Source organism: Lipophrys pholis (genome assembly GCF_963383615.2).
Source record: "Lipophrys pholis genome assembly, chromosome: 10".
In the NCBI taxonomy this organism is placed as follows: Eukaryota; Metazoa; Chordata; class Actinopteri; order Blenniiformes; family Blenniidae; genus Lipophrys; species Lipophrys pholis.
This window is the reverse complement of record NC_137640.1, coordinates 21,384,126-21,400,607: the sequence shown is the minus strand read 5'-3', so window position 1 is coordinate 21,400,607 and position 16,482 is coordinate 21,384,126. Positions and strand designations below refer to the sequence as shown.

Sequence of the window (16,482 nt, the reverse complement as noted above, 5' to 3'; positions counted from 1 at the left end):
TGGACACTTTACAGTACTTACAGGCAAAAAGCAGTTTTACTGTGAGGTGTTTAAGTCAAGGTGACAGTTTAAAAAAAAAAGAAAAAAGAAAGATACGCACAGACAGTAGACCCAGAGACTTAAATTTGTTTTGTGCACAATCAGGTGTACAGAATTTCTGCATGCTTGATGCAACCAGTCACTCTGATGATGTGAGTGTGTTTTTCTACCGGTCTAACCAGAAATGTTCTTTTATATGTTTCCTCTTTTAGTCACTGGCAGCTGTTTGACTGTGAAATATTCTCGACAGTTTCCCAGTACCAGCGGATTGAATTTTTTAATACCCCATTTTCAAAAATCCTCAGAAAACACATCGTACGCGTGACCCACAAAAACACACTTTTCGATAATAAGAAAATTAGATACTCTCTGTTGTCAGGCACTTTTAAAAAGTGTCTATAATCAAGACTGGTACGAGAGGTTGGGGTTTTGTATTTTTATGATAAATGCTCTTTTTTGCCTCTTTGTAAAAATGTTGACAACCTTCCTAAAATATGGCTCCTGAGTCAGATGTGCCAGCTGCTGCAGTTTCCCACCTGACTAAGGTGTGCTGTTGCGTCATCCATCCATCTAATGATTAATGTGCGTTCGCCAGGTGCTATCTTATTCCCACGTGCTCCGATAACGTACGGTACTATCTACAACCATAACTTAAAACATGCATACGGTGCTCTGTGTCTGTTTCAGCAAGCCGTTTGATGGCGTGTACTTCACCATTAGTGGTTGAAGTGGTTCAGCGTGCAACAAAAATGAAATGTTTTATACATTGTGGCCTTTTGCGAGTGTTTATTAGACCGTTTTAAACAATGGGAAAATAAATCTATAGGAAAAGTATAAATATGATAGTATAGTTTTGAAATATATTTCCAACAGATTAAAAAAAATAACATTTACTTTTTAATTTTAATAAGTATCTGTGTACCACCAGTATTTTACCTTGAAGTTAATATAATTATTAATTTTGACCGTTTATCAGCTGCTCCTTCAGGTTTTCACAGATCGCGATCCACATCTTTGACCAGTACAAAGTTTTTAACTGATTTTCTTTCTGGCAAAATCCTCAGAGATCCTGGAACAATGGAACCTCAGTCTTCTAGTCTAAAGCTGTCATAGTTTATAAAATGTTAATAAAGTTGAAAACAATGCTGTTATCTTAATTTCAGCTCTATAAACGGTATACTTCTGCTCGCCTGAGGAATATCAATCACATGGCCTTTATTAGCTGTATATCACTTAAGAGACCATGTCTTATGTTCATTAAGAAATACTTTATTCATATTTGCACAAAACTTTTAATGTAAGAGATTAATTTTTCTGGCTTTTACTGGATTAATTTACGATGTCTTCATCATATAGGATCTTTCTATTCATGGTGTTTGATCGTCAGGTTTCCACGGAAATTTCAGTGTTCAATGTGACGCTATATTTTCTGCAGTTCATTAGAATGAAGTCTCAGCAAAGTGTGTAAAGCAATCTGACCGTCCAGGGCAAAATTGTGTTCATCTTATTTTGTGTTAAAGCACATCAGATTATACTTTTAGCTCAGTCTAATGGCAGCAGCTCCATGTCGGTACTCGTGACTTGAATCACCCTCAAAGAAATCTTTGAATCAAAACCAGACAAGAAAAGAAAATAAGATAAATGCACAAACATTGTGAACAGAGTTGGGCCGGACTTAGTTTATTGGAATCTGACAATGTATATTAACATACTGAGAGAGGAGAGAAGGCACGTCGGTGTAAAAAAAAACAAACAAAGGCTGCAGTAGTGTTTATGGACTTTACTGTTTAACAATAGTGGGCGTGATCATTTTCTTGAAGGAATAGTATTTGCATTCGCTGGGTGGTGCGATGTCCATGGTGGTGGTGCTGATCTTCTCCTTCTTGAAGCCAGCCTGGAGCAGGTGAGGCACCTGGGTCTCCTGTTAATCATTAGAACAGAGTTGGTCAACCTGAGGCAGGCCACAGTCTTTATCAGTTGCTACGCTGCCGTTAATCATTGAGCTCAAAGTGACTGAGCTCTCCGACAGATATCAATCCAGCGTCACAGTCAACCGGTTCAAACCAGTTGGGATGATTAGCTGGACGTTCAATATGATTCAGAGTTCAGAAGCTCAGTTATTTCACTGTTCATGTTGATAAATCAGCTGAAAACATTTTGTCGGCTCAGTTTATCTTGGACACTGTAGTGTCTGTTTAGTTATTTATGACTACTACTATTAAATTGGGACAACAGTAGTAATTACAAGAGCTGTTTCCCAATTTTATATTTGCAAAACAAACGGAACAGAATTGACTCAAAGGCATTAAACGTGTGATTGATCGGCTCCTACAAAGGTATTTAATGAAAATAGGATTTCTCTGCAAACTTGTGACGATACAGTTAATATATAAGTTCCATCTTGACTTGAATGACGTCTGGCATTTCTCTTTTCTCCGAGCTGAATAACATTTTAATCAGCACACAGAAATACTTTTGTTGTGTCAGCACAATGCAAAGGGGGTAACAGACGACAGCGCAGCACAGTAGTGTGTTTTTTTTTTGTTTTTTTTTTGTCCCCTTAGAACACTCCTGAGAGTTTTGTCCTTGACTGGATCATAAAAGCAACAAACCTCAAACATTTTCTCGATGTTGTCATATTTATCCTTGAGCAGGTCGCCCCATGAGGTCAGGTTGCAGTAGGTGAGGACGCCGCCGGGTTTCAGCAGCCTGTGAGCGTGACCCTGCAGAGACAAAACACCAAGCCTTCATGTCCAGGTGTCCAACATCACAGAGGATTGGGAGATCTGCTGTTTTTGACTGATTTTGTACAACAGCTCTCCCCATTTTCTTTGATTTATTAATAATTTCCCTCGTCGATTTCAGCCTTTTTCAAGCTTGTTTGTGAGTGTGACTTTACTGACCTTGATGAAGTCAAACTGGTGAGTGTGCCATGTCTCCTCAGAGAGAGGATATGTGTCATACAGGATACCTGAAAGAATAAGGAGAAAATCCCTTAAAGCAATACTGACATGATGGGATGTTTCACTTAAAAAAAAAAAATGAGACAAATCATTTTTGACTTATACTAATGACAGTTGTGGATCAAAGCAGAATATTGTCTGGTTTCTTACCATCAAAATGGTTGTCTGGCAGCGTAGGAACAACCTCCTCCCACAGGCCCTTCAAGGGGACGACCTGCAACAACATTAACGCTCATCAGGAATGAGTTGGCTTCCTTTACGGTGGTTTTTCATGCAGATAAACGGATTTCCAGGTCGGCTCCGTCAGTCGGGTTTACTCGCCTTATGAGGCTGAGACTTGGCCCAGTTCTCCAGCCGTGCGAAGACGCCGTCGTTGCACTCGACGATCCAGTGCTCCTCGATGGGGAAAGACTCGACTTTGGTGGCGGCGATGGCCATGCCGAAACCGATCTCCAGAACCCGGCCGCCTGCCAGACAAAGCACAAGAAAAGAGAAAGTGTTTACCGAAGCTTTTCCAAAGATTAATCTCTCTGTGTACATGATTGTTGGTTCAGTTTGTGTTCAGTTGAATTTCCAATCCGAAGTGTGGGTTAGTGAAAAAAAAACCTTAAAGCTAAACTAAAAGACAAAAAAACAAGATCGCCAGAGGAAAAACATGTGTTTTTTTTCCCAGTCCTCCAACAGATTGTTGAAAGCTGGTACATTATCATAAGATCAATCACCCAAAGCTTGTCACATGTTTGTCTTGAAAGAACAACAGCTTGATATGGATGGATGAGGAGAGTGATTGTCACAGCTGGACTGACGTTTTCTCCCTCTGCTCAACATGGGAGGAGAGAGACTGAGTTGTGACATGGCGCTGGTCAGAAAGGCCAAAGGCTTCGTTTCATTTCAAAGTAGTGTATAAATAGATGAGCCTTGCAGGCTATTAGTTATTGCTTGACCCTTGTTATTGGCTGGTTGGTTCTTTAAACGACAGCCGTTGGGAGGGGGCTCAGCCAGGCCTCCACGTTTTTCTATTTGCTTGTTTTTGTGGCTTTTCAGGAAAATGTGTACAGATACAATAAGATCTAACGCATGTGGTAAATATAATAACTCCGCCAATATTAAGGCAGAAGGAAATGTAATGCAAGTCCTTACATGTATCTGGTATGATCTGAAACACCACAGTATCATGAATAAGCCAAGAATATGTGCGTTTTTGTTTTTATTTACAGAAGTGTGCAGACCGTGTGTAGGACAGGGACTGTGTGGATCAGTGTGTGTTCACAAAGGACTGAAAGCTGCAGATTTCTTGGCTGGTTCCCAGGAGCTAAGTAACAGCTGCTTTAGTACTCGTCAAGTAGTGTGTGTGCACCGTGCTGCTCGCCCCCTGCACGTGTCTGCACAGCAGATAACACCAGGAGAGAAGTCACATTCAGAAAGCATTGGACATACATGAACGAATACAGCACTTTTTAATTCCTTCTCTCCCGATATAAGCGATGCTTGAATATGATTTAATGATGTTAATATCTGAGGATAATATTCAAGCCACACTTCTGTGGTGTATTCACGTATTGTATTCTGTGAGTACTATGTTTTCTTTTGGATAACTACAATACAACATAAATGTATTGCAATGGTAACATTTGCACGAAGCATATCCTTAATAATGCCAACATTTGCAGTAGAATGTCCCCGTGCTCTTCCACAACATCTGTGGCCGTGCAGCTGTCTCCACTAGTGTGACATGACCCCTTTATCGGACACACACAGTGCTGCTGCACCCTACGGTGTCCGAGCATGGACAATCCCGCACCACGAACCCCTTACCTTTGGAGGCAGCGACGGTGGCCAGGGAGTGCATGTAGGGGGTCTCCCAGCGCTCCATCACCGGCTTGCCCATGATCTCCAGGTGGGTGTCGGCCTCGTTGTATCCGGCGCTCGCATCGTGCCAGGAGCCCTTGCAGTCCTCCCCCTTGGAGAAAATGGGCTGTGCGGTGGTCATGTTGATGTGGATGTGGATGTTGATGTTGATGTTGATGTAGGCTGGGCTCGGCTCTGCAGACTGCGTCCTCACAGAAGAGGGTGAAAGGCTGGAGGAGGAGGGTTATATCGGGCTCCGAAGGTGCTGACGCAGCAGGAGTCGCGCAGTGCGGGGTCAAAAGGCGCACACACGCATTCCCAGGATCCAGGACCTCAGAGATCCTGTGAGGACACGATGGCTCACTCAGTGGGAATTGCACTGCCTCAGGCCACAGGATCCCATCATTACTTTAAAATAGAAAGATTCAACATTAAAGGATTTTAATTTTTTTGTGTGTGAGTCTTTTTTTTTCTGTGCAATGACATTTTTCTCCCGGTACTCTCGTTCGTGATGCTGTAGAAATGTCCTGGTGTCCAAAACAACCAAGTCTCAGGTGGAAATATGTTCAGATCAAGAATGACTTCAAACACAGAGCTGAGATAAATGATAAGAAATAATACTGTGCACTTGTGTGTCCCCTTAAATAGCTATAAATTGAAGATAAGCCTATAATATGCCTGGGGTTATCAACTAGGCTATTGGTACAAAGTGTGTGTATTGTATCAGTATTAAATGATGTCAGCGGTGGTTTTACTTGGTGAATTGGAAAGGAGATCAGAGGTGCAGTGTGCACATCACTACATCATGTCCAAGATGCCTTTGCTCATGGGCTCGGCTCGAGCTATCCTTTGGTTGGATGAAGCAGTATAGATGTTTAGTGTTTATCAGATCTTATTTCACTATAATAAACTGTGAGAGTAGCCAGGGCTTGATACTTGGAAGCATGCAACCTTTCTCTGGTCAATATATTTAGTAACTCGGTCTCTCAACTATATCCCTTCTCTTAGGGAATAAAACTTCTTCATTAGCAGACAATATTACCACGTCCAGTAAATGTATTTAAAATAACAATTACACGTATGTACCTTTTGATACACACTCCCTCACTCAGCCCCAACTGTAACATCACTGCTCTTTGCAGGAATTGTACTACCGATCGCTCTTCTTTTCCATTTTCCCCCACACTGTCGTTATTTCAAAGTGCTAATTTTTAACCTCTGAAAAAGTTTCCTAACCCCGGTGTGGTGCTCTTGCACCAGCACAGTCATGGTTGGATTAACCCGGTAAGGAGCTCCCCACCCCGGGCAAATCTTTGATATCAGCTCCATTATTCTCAAACTGAAGTCTGTTTTTTCAAAGATAGAGATGATTCATGTTATATTTTAATGCAGGAACTCGTTGAGCTTGCTTGTCCAGTGTACACCTGTAAAACTGTTCTGTTGTTAAAGTCAGAATCTTTTATCGTTTGTTTTGGCCGTGATGATGAACGCAGATCTTCAAGTCCCCTTTTGAGAAAAATACACGGACATTTCAGCCAACAAGTCATAAAATATGAAAGCTGGACTAAATTATTGTCTTAAGTCTGAGTTGTCGCCTCAGAAGAAAAAAAACGTAACATTTAAGACCATGTGTTCAATAACAATAGTGTGTGTGTGTGAGAGTAAGGACATAAAAGCCTGCAATATTATTTTCCATATTTGTGTTTGGAGAAGAATTGAATGATTAACTTTGGATGGTATGACATTTCTCTTCATTCTACAACTTATGTTTAAGATCCAAACACATACCAGGCTTATTGTGTAAACTGAATTGACTCTCTGTGTTGGCCCTCTGATGATCTGGTGACCCATACATGGGGAATCCTGTTTTTCACACACTATTGGCTGGCATGACCTCCAGATTCCCATGTTCCTATAGTGGTAAATAAATAGATAAATAAATAAATAAACCAACATAATATAATAGATGGGTTGCTGTATGTTTGCCGTTTAAGTTGGTGAGCCAAAAGCTGGATACACATCGCCCCATTTTATGTGTCCTTTATTTCTTTTAATTAACATATTCGGGAATATACAAAGAAAAAGTCATTTTAGTCATTTACAACCAACGCAACTAGAACATTAAAAAAAAGAGAGAGTGAGAAAAGTGAATCAAACAGCATGACAATAAAATAGATAACATAAACACAACACAGCTACAATATTTGATGTTTATTATTTTGCAGAAATGTGAATTAAACCAACCAGCCAGCCTGATATGAGATGGTTCTCTTCCTAAATCAATACATGTCATAATTTAGAATTTGATTCAGGGGCCCTCGACATTTGATTAATTTTGCAGGCTCCCCTGCAGGTGAGTTTGCGTCATTCATCTTCTATAGCGCTTTATCCAGGGTAGGGTCAACGCTGGACGGGTTCTCCAGTCCATCACATCACATCACAAATACAGAGACAGACAAACACAAACACACACTCTCATTCATTTAAGGTCACCAATTAACTTCACAGGCATGTTTTTGGACTGTGGGATGAAATTGGAATGCCTGGAGGAAACACAGACACGTGGGGAGAACATGCAAACTCCGCAGAGAAAGGCATCCTGGGATATTCTTGCTGTGTGGTGAGCTCACGAGCCGCTGTTCCACCATGCCGTCTGACTTTGCACCAGCATTGTTTAATTTATTCAACACATCGATCAACCACACAGAGGAAGTAATAGACCCATGAGATTTGATCCCCCTGCCTGTTTAATGTCCCACCATTACAGACAATATTTTCAACAATCTGAAGCCTACTTATTTATCCAGGCCTCAGCAGCATTCAGTCACACTGCTCGCTGGGTAATCTGTGGGGTATCCAGAAAGTAGCAGCAGAGTGAGAGGTCTGTATCTTTTCTGCGCTCTAAAAGTTGGCGTGGACAGCTGCCGTCAACCATTTCAATGGCTCTGATTCTCACATGTGAACATTAACACTTATTGTGTAACATCGTTGCAGCTGAGTGATAGACTGGAAAAGCAGCAACAAATAATTACCTTCCTCTACATCCACTAGATTCGTTTATAAAAAATAAAACATGTCATACACTCCACTGACCCCTCCAAAGTATTGTTTGGGGACTGTCGAGGAAATATTCTTTTTAGTTTTATTGTCGTTTACACAGTTTAGATGCACTGCAGCCTGTGTGGTGTCCCTGTGCACCCGGCAGCACAGACAGGTTGTCGGAGCCTGCAGGGCATTCAGTCTCAAAAGTGGTCGGTACCAACAACATCGTTTTAACCTTATAATCATTCAAGAAGTGACACATGGCCCTTCATAGTGCTCTGGACTGAAGAAGGACTCAATTTCAAAAACGTTCATGACTCCAGTTTTGATCTGTTGAGAAAAGAAGTCAGCTTTGATACCGTCTTCTCTGCTCCTTATGCAATAAAAAATAATAACTTTGTGGCATTTACAAACACAAATGCTGTACAACAGCTGTTTAGCAGCAAAATAAAAGCAGAAGAAAAGCTCATCCCATAGTTGTAATAGGAGCTCTCTAATTCACTTAAATTTGAAAAGGTTTTGTAAGATCAACAGCGGTGGAAGTGACAAATTGACTTTTATTTTACGGGGAATACATATAGAAAACAACCCTTAGTTGATAAGAGTATCTATAACGTCTTTCACTTGTTCTTTTGAGTAAGTATATTTTAGCAAGGTAACAACAGTACATGTTTTCTGTACTCTTTCCACCAATTACCTCAGTCACTGTGCAGTTTCGAAGGTGACACAGGGATGTAATATAATGCTGACAGCAGCATTTTTGTTTTGTAAAAAAAATGATGAGCCTGTATAAAATTGTCACAGAAATGTGAAAATCATAGTATTTAGACGTAAAACAATTAGAGTAAAACGAAATCCAAATGACACTGTCTTTGTTGATATTTTGAAGTAAAAATGGTAAAAATGTACAGATGTTCATTTAGACTCTCAGTCATTCCTGAATATCAATTAATAGAGGAGATCCGGGTGATTCTTCCACCTCTTAATGGGGCAAGTACTACCTGTGTCACTCCCCCTCTCTCATAGGACGGATGACTGTATTGATAAGGTTTATGGGCTTACTTATTATTCAAGACTTATATGGTAGTATGAGAAAGCTGAGAAACACAGTTCAGTGTTGTATACAAATGGTCTCCTTGAGACCCAACAGCTTTCATTTACAAATACAGGAACTTAAATAGAGCGAGCGCAGAAAACCAAACCCACTTTCCCCCTCAGCGTTTCAATTCTGCTGCCCACCGTTAGTTAGTCCAAACAGACTGACTTAGAGCCAGCCTGTCAAATATAGACAATCTGGATCTTCTTCACAGCCCCTGTGCCCTGATTACCCATCAGCCTCTTCATTCCCATTAGCTAAAGCCGAGTGGGGCCCGCTCCTCAGTGAGGGTCCTCGTCACATCGCGGGTTTTCATCCACCTACCGCTCTGACACGAAGCACTTGATTAACACTGCGATTGAGAGACTCTCGGTCACGCAGGAACTGCAGCATCCTGAAACGTGAAACATGAAGAGATCACCTTCATCCTGTGGCTCTCACACCCTCGCCACGTCACGAGTCAGTGAAGACAATCTGAGAATGTTTTGTGACTTTCGGCTGAAGAACATGTTCCCCCCTTTCTCTGAACATCATTGACACTGAAAAATAATGATAAAAAAAAAAAAAAACTGTCTGACGCACATACAGTGCAAAATATAGCTTGGTAAATATTACACAGGAGTCGGTCCTTCAAACCCTCATGTCCTCATAGTGGTCCATTAACCGTGTGAACTTAATCCTGCCTTCATGCTGTTCTTTTTCTACTTTGGATTAGCTTGTCTTATACTCACATGATGACTAAATCATGGTAAAATCATTCTAAGAGGCAAACCTTTAGTGTTGCACATGGCACATGCTTTAAAACTATTGTTCTGCTTTTTAACTGATGTGAATATTTCGTTTCACCACAGATTACTCACATTCCAGGACTCACACAAACAGAACAGACACAGAGCTATAACACCTGTACAACATGACAAATACAAACAAATGCACATTACTCAAAACAAAATTTGTAAATAACAAAAAGCATAATAAATCAGAAACAAATGACTTGTTTTTAATCCTGGGAAAAATCTTTTAAGGCATACTGACCAGATTTCTTTCTGTAGCTGTAATGTGATGATAAACAATTATATTTAGTCCATTAACAATTGATTTTTTTAATTAGACACGTTCATCCAATCACAATATTTTACAGATCTGCAGTTTCTTTCCCGGCTTGTTAGCACCCTGCCTCCATTTCACTCACATTTCTGTCAATACGATACACAGTGTTTTGATAACGGGTTGTTTTGTCACTCGTTACCCTCCTGCACCCTCCCTGTTGTGCACCTGATTTGTGACAAGCTGTTTCACTCTGCATTTGTTTCTGTCAGCATTTCCGCTGAGGCTGAAGGTGACGTCCAGTGTTCAGAGTCAAAGGGCAGCAGATGAACCGACCTCTGCTTGGACTGCCAGATAATCCCTTATTTCATTATCAGTCAGTACAGAGGTCCTTTTCTGATGTGCAATTCTCCTTTTGACAGATTTCATCTGCGGGAGTTAGGACAAAGAAAATTGCAGAAACGTGAGTTAAATCTTTCCGACCGTGAAACAAAAATGAAATATCAAGTCATATTTTTAAATTCCGTCCATGGTAGTCGTGTACCAAGGTTACAGAAAAAAGTTGGATAAAGGATAAGGTCTGTGAGACACTCATAAAGAAAATAATAAGTTGGCAGCTTAAATAATAATTTGCCATTTAATGACAACTTTCTTCTGTTCTATGTATTAACATTTTCTGAAAGAAGGTTTGTATTTTTGGAGATTTTTGTTGAACTGTGCCCACCCATCCGGATTTCTATAAACAGTTTGAGACGCTGACTCACAACAGAGTTTATGAAAATATGTTTGTCCAGCTGGTATAAACAGTTGACATCTGCCCTCTAGCGGCAATTTGATGTCAACACATGCAACAATTCCAGCAATTGCGCTGAAATCAAAGACCAAATAGAATTTTTTTTTTTGGAGTGTTATGCTTCACAGCCACGGCACAGGTAATTGTTTAAAGTTTGTGAATATTTATCAGACAATACTTTAATGTTGTACGTCAAAGGAACAGACTGGTCAGTCTAAGTGGGCTTTTTTCCATAACAGAAGACCATATACATATAGATGTACATATACATATACATATACATATACATATACATATACATATACATATACATATACATATACATATACATATACAATCCACATTTTTAAGTTGTATTGAATAATTTTTCAGCTTTTTTTGGTTGATTATTAGAGTCTATACCAGTAGACATGGCCGTAATAAGTTGGTGTTCCATCCAGATACATGAGAGAGACAAAATATTTTTCCAGAAGGTTGATGATCAGCTCTCGTTCTGAGAGACAAACCCTGACAGGTTGTAGTGCTGCACCCTTCAGGAAAAGAGGGCTGCTTGGGCAAAGTGAGTGAAGCTTGAGCTTGGGAGAGAAAAAAACCAAAGTGTTGCCAGCAGATGTCTGTGGATTTATGGTATCATGATAGCTGTCTCACAAGAATAAATCAAGATTGACTCTCCCTGACAATCTTCGCCTGCCTGCTGTAATGTGTGGATGCCTGGCTGCTGGTTAAAAGACCACAAAATATAAAAACACGTCATGTATTGTCTTCAGGTTTTCATACAAATCAATGAACTACATTAGTCGATACATTCCCTGAATGCTGCTCACCGTGGCGTGGCAGGTCATTATAAACACAGAACAGAAAGAGAAGACAAGCCGTTTCTCCCCTCTGTAACCCTCTTCTTCAATTTTCATTCTTAACAAAACAAGGCCAATTTCAGGTGAGCAATGTACCTCTGAGAAACATAATCAAGCTGCTCTATCATGTCAATAAAGAAAAAAAAAAATGACTTCAGTCCCAGTGGTGAATCTGTCATAAATCTTAACACACTGACACGCGACCTCATTTTGTCCTCTAAAAAAAAATGATATCAAAGAGAAACAAGAACATCTTTCAGGGACAAACATCGCGCTCGGTGAGAAGTTGGATCTCACGCTGACTTTCACAATTCCCACAGGGGAGTTTATGAAAGCTTGGGGAATACAACCAGAGAGGATATTTATATACTTCTATTTTCATTGTTAATTAGTTCTACCGGTATTGCATAGCGTAAGCTAAATATCTGACTTTGTGAATGCCTTAAATGACACAACAAGGGGTCGAGAAATAAGTGGACATTTCTGTGGTCCAGTTTACACACTTAGGTAATGATATTGTTGTGATCTTGATCTTGATACTGTGTTGGTACTTTCTCAGACGTAAGAAGATTTTTTTTTTTATTAAATCTGATTAATATCAATATTAATAGCAACAAAATCCAGGATTTTTTTCTTTTCTTTTCCCCCCAGTCTTGTTATCCTGAAGTACAAGTGAAAAACAAGTGTCTTGCAACCTAATGATGAAAAGATCAGAATTAAAAATCTCCAGCTGGCATGAATTAAAACTCAAGCAGGTACTGAAAAGAATCAAACAATTAAAGTCAAATATAAAATTTCTACAAGAAACTCAATTAGAACAAAGTTTTAATAAAACAGGTGATTAGTCTGCTTTCTTTACTCCCCATGCTTGAGGGGTCATGATAATAATACATAATATGATCCCTTTTGAATTGAAAAAAACAAATATTTTGATCCATCAAGGAGATACTTCATACTGATGGGAACAAAATATCCACGCAAGTAAATCTAATCAGTATATAATCCCTGTTTTTTTAAATCTTATTCTCTCTTTGTCATCTTTCCATGGCCAATGTATAATTGAAGATGATTTCAATTGTGTTCTCAACCCAGCACTGGATCGATACACTAGCACTGACACCTCCCACCAACAACAAGAAAGTCTCTTAAAACAGGTCTTTGACGATATCTTAAAGGTCCCGTATAATGCAGTTTTTCAATCATTTCACATAGTTGTCAGACGTCCAACAACATTGTATTCAAAGTGTATTTCGCCAAACCCAGCCTTGGTATTGGAATTTCAGCCGGTTTAAAAGTCCTTCTAGTGAGCTCCACTGAGAACAGGCTGTTTCTGTGTCTGTACCTTTAAATTCCTATGAGTTGTGTCTGCTTCCGCCAACGTTTGCAAAGGGAAAAAATGGTGCCTGCTCATAATTCCAGAGGGAAGAATTCATCTACCTGCGGGAGGGTCAAAGTGAGTAACCAGAGGGAGTGGTTGTTTCCTCAGTTGATGCCATGAAGGTCAGCAAACATTCATTAAAAGGCGGAACAAAGCAAGTGAGCAAGATGACAGACTTTCTTCACTACTGCGACACAGGCCATAGGGACCTACATTACTGTTAGAAAACCATTAGAAAAGGGAATTCTGCATAATGTGGGCCTTTTAACTTAACTGATATTTGGAAATATCTTAACCCAGATAAAAAAAAAAGATGATTCATGTTCCTTAAAAACTTTCAAAACATACTCAAGAATAGATTACTTCTTAATCACTAATGGTTTACTGCTAAAGATTGATAAATACTGGTATGATAGATTACTGTAGTCTGACCATGCTCCAGTCTTCTTAATAATGGAAATGCCTATCATCTCCTCACCACTTAGATTTTGCTTTCAGTCTTGCTGACTTCAATAAACAGACTTTGAGAAACTTCTCGACGAAAATAGATGAATATTTCTCTCCAAACACCAATCAAACTGGTGCCTCAATAAAATGGGAGTCAGTCAAAGCCTATTTGACAGGAGAAATAATGGGATTTACTATATATAAATCAACGGTTTTCGATACAAAATTAGACATTCTTGAAGAAAAAAGTAAAGAAACTTGAACAGGAATCGTATCACAATGATAACCCAGAAAATTATCAGGAACTTCTCCCACTGAAATGTCATAAAAATTAATCAACTACAAATAAAATGGCTACCAACCTGTTGTGGTTGAAACAATCAAATTACGACCAGGGAGACAATGCTGGAAAGCTGCTAGTGTGGACAATTGAGAAGATGCAAACAAATAGAGCTATCAGTGCTATCACAACAGACAATGGGGAGACCCCAGTAGATCCTGCTGTTATAAATACTGCTTTAAAAAAGTATTATGAACTTTTGTATAAATACGAATACCAAAACTGTTCAAGTAAGCAAAATGTTTTTTTGGGATCAGCTTCTACTTCCAACCCTGAGTGTGGTCTGGCAGTCTGACATTAGAAAAATGAACATACATGATCAAAGGGGAAACCAAGAATTTTGATGGGATGTGAAGGCCCTTCCTTCATTTTATGAAAAACATGAATGTCTAAATGCCTGGAATGAGAATCAGATGGGGACCAGATGAGGAGAAAGTGGGATAATGACCAAATTGTAGTTTAATGTGATGGGCTGGACTTGCTTTGTATAGTGTGGTGCCTGTGTTGGGTGTGTTTAGAGAACCACATCTGTCTGGACAGGCTCATTTGCAACCTCATGTATTAATGTTATATCTTCATTTTAACATATTTATTTACCTACTTTTGATTGATTATTTGTTACCCGAGAATGTTTATCTACTTTCTGTGGAAATTATTGAAAAATTTTGCAAAGTATTGATTTATTATTTTCCTTTAATCTAACAATCCCACCACAATATACATTTTTAACAAGGAACCTTCAGCAGAACTGACCTCTGGTGGTGGTCATCTGCCGAGACTGGCAGGATGAAAGGGAAAATAATAAAAGAACTTGAAAAATATTTAAAAAATCAACAAAATAGTGAACGGAGCACAGGACATTGTGAGCAGGAACCAGAGTTTAGGGGCTTTTAGCTTCACAGGGTGACCTACCTACTGGGAAGTACAGCAAGAGAGACAGAGCGAGCACAGACAGTAGGGGTACATAAGATTAATGATGTGTAATGTATGGAGAGAGAAAAGAAGGCTCAGTGCATAGATGTACAGTCTTCCAGCAGCCCCGAGCCAGGTCTAACAATAACACATTGGGGAACAAGACACCGAGGACAGATTGTCAGTACATCACCAGTCTAAGGGAGACAGACAATGACCAACCACAGACATATGATTTAATATCACCATAAGACTCATATGCATGTCTCTGGATTGCGGAAGTAGGCCAGAATATATTATTCTTACAGCTACAGGAAGAATGTGCAAGTCCACACAGACACACCTGATCCTTAACTCAAACCAGGTCTTCTTGTTGTGAGGCAGCACAGTGCAAACCACAGTAACACCGCATCATCAGTTTAATGGCTCAAGACTTAAAGAGGCTACAGAAAAATGCTCTGTAAAATACGATTCTTTCCCTAAGAGAATATAAATAATACTGTGTCATATATATAGTTTGAAAGTATACATCGCGTGCAAAAAAACACATCACATAGCATCATATATAGAATATCAAGAACATTGGGTAGAAAGTATTTTGACTCTGCACTTGTGTAGGAGTAGAACTATGTTGTCGCACAGTTCCTGCAGGGCAGAATACCTAGACTTCAGCCTCTCCTGTGGTCACGTGCCATTTCTAAATAAAAATCTAAGCACATGGTGCTTAAAAGCTGTTATTTAATCACAGTATCATTTTGTGTAACCTCTGTCACTTGGATTGGCATTTCTTCTTTTAAATGTCGCTTTCCGCTGCTTGTCGGCAGCAGATTTGGAAAAGTAATGACCAAATTAGCATAGAATTCATTCTGTACAAGTTATTGCTGGAGCCACACAACAAGCAAGCACTCAGTTTAAAAAGTGATACCAGGTGTGTGTCAACGAGTAAATTCAACATGTTTTAAATACAATATTTCTTAGATGGAACAAGTTGCACATAAATGATAAAGAATTAAGTTGGTTCCTCCATGGAGGATTTTATAATACAGGTACTTTGAAAGCCATGTGTTTCTGTTTCCTTTTCTTGGTTTTATATTTAATATCCACTGTGTTATGACCGTTTCAACAGAAATTTGTTTGCGATTGTCACTTTCATCAATTGGGAGTGTGAACAACATATCCTTAAAGTTGATGTGTTACAAATGGGAAAAAAGGACCAATGTAAGGATTTGAGCAAACCTGACAAGGGCCGAAAATGGGACAGCAAGACAACTGGGTCAGAGCATCTCCAAAACTGCAGCTCTTTGGAGAATTTACCCGTCTGAAGTGTTCACTTGCAATCAAAAGCAGCCCGTGGATGGAAAGGCACGGGACTGGTGGGGGGAGCAAACTCACTGATTTAAGAGGGTGAATGAAAACCCCACCTCACAACTCACAGGACTTAAAGGGTGTGCTACAAATATTTTGGTGCAAATACACCACAGCAGTTCAGTCGAATCTGGGCTTTGTTGGGTCAGGGATGTTTTGACTGTAAAAATTACGACTACAGAAAAACAGCAGGTGGTCATACTGTTTTACTGTTAGGGCTAATTGGTGAACATTAAAATGGGGGGGAAACAGCTGAAGTTGCAATCATGCCAAAGCATAAAGCCACACAACATTGAACATTTGTTGCAGATATCAACATTTCAGGAAAATGACACTTCAATACTCAAATGGCATTTGG

The 16,482-nt window shown here is 39.6% G+C and overlaps 1 protein-coding gene across 1 annotated transcript; it reads right to left on the bottom strand.

Annotated features, from left to right (window-relative positions):
• Positions 1-1,294: 1,294 nt before the first annotated feature.
• On the bottom strand, positions 1,295-5,196 carry gamt (guanidinoacetate N-methyltransferase). Its single transcript, XM_080472615.1, has 6 exons — positions 4,818-5,196; positions 3,324-3,469; positions 3,153-3,216; positions 2,943-3,010; positions 2,652-2,762; positions 1,295-1,960 (listed from the first exon to the last, which is right to left on the bottom strand). Exons 1-6 carry the CDS (start codon positions 4,990-4,992, stop codon positions 1,820-1,822), a joined length of 705 nt encoding a protein of 234 aa, XP_080328741.1. The 5' UTR covers positions 4,993-5,196; the 3' UTR covers positions 1,295-1,819.
• Positions 5,197-16,482: the final 11,286 nt, after the last annotated feature.

What these genes read in the sequence shown, in the direction of transcription:
- gamt (XM_080472615.1), bottom strand. Translation starts at nt 4,992, where the DNA reads ATGACCACCGCACAGCCCATTTTCTCCAAGGGGGAGGACTGCAAGGGC. An exon ending in ACCAGTTTGACTTCATCAAG is followed by an intron (nt 2,763 to 2,942) that starts GTCAGTAAAGTC and finishes TTGTCTCTGCAG; the next exon opens with GGTCACGCTCACAGGCTGCT. An exon ending in ACATCGAGAAAATGTTTGAG is followed by an intron (nt 1,961 to 2,651) that starts GTTTGTTGCTTT and finishes AATGATTAACAG; the next exon opens with GAGACCCAGGTGCCTCACCT.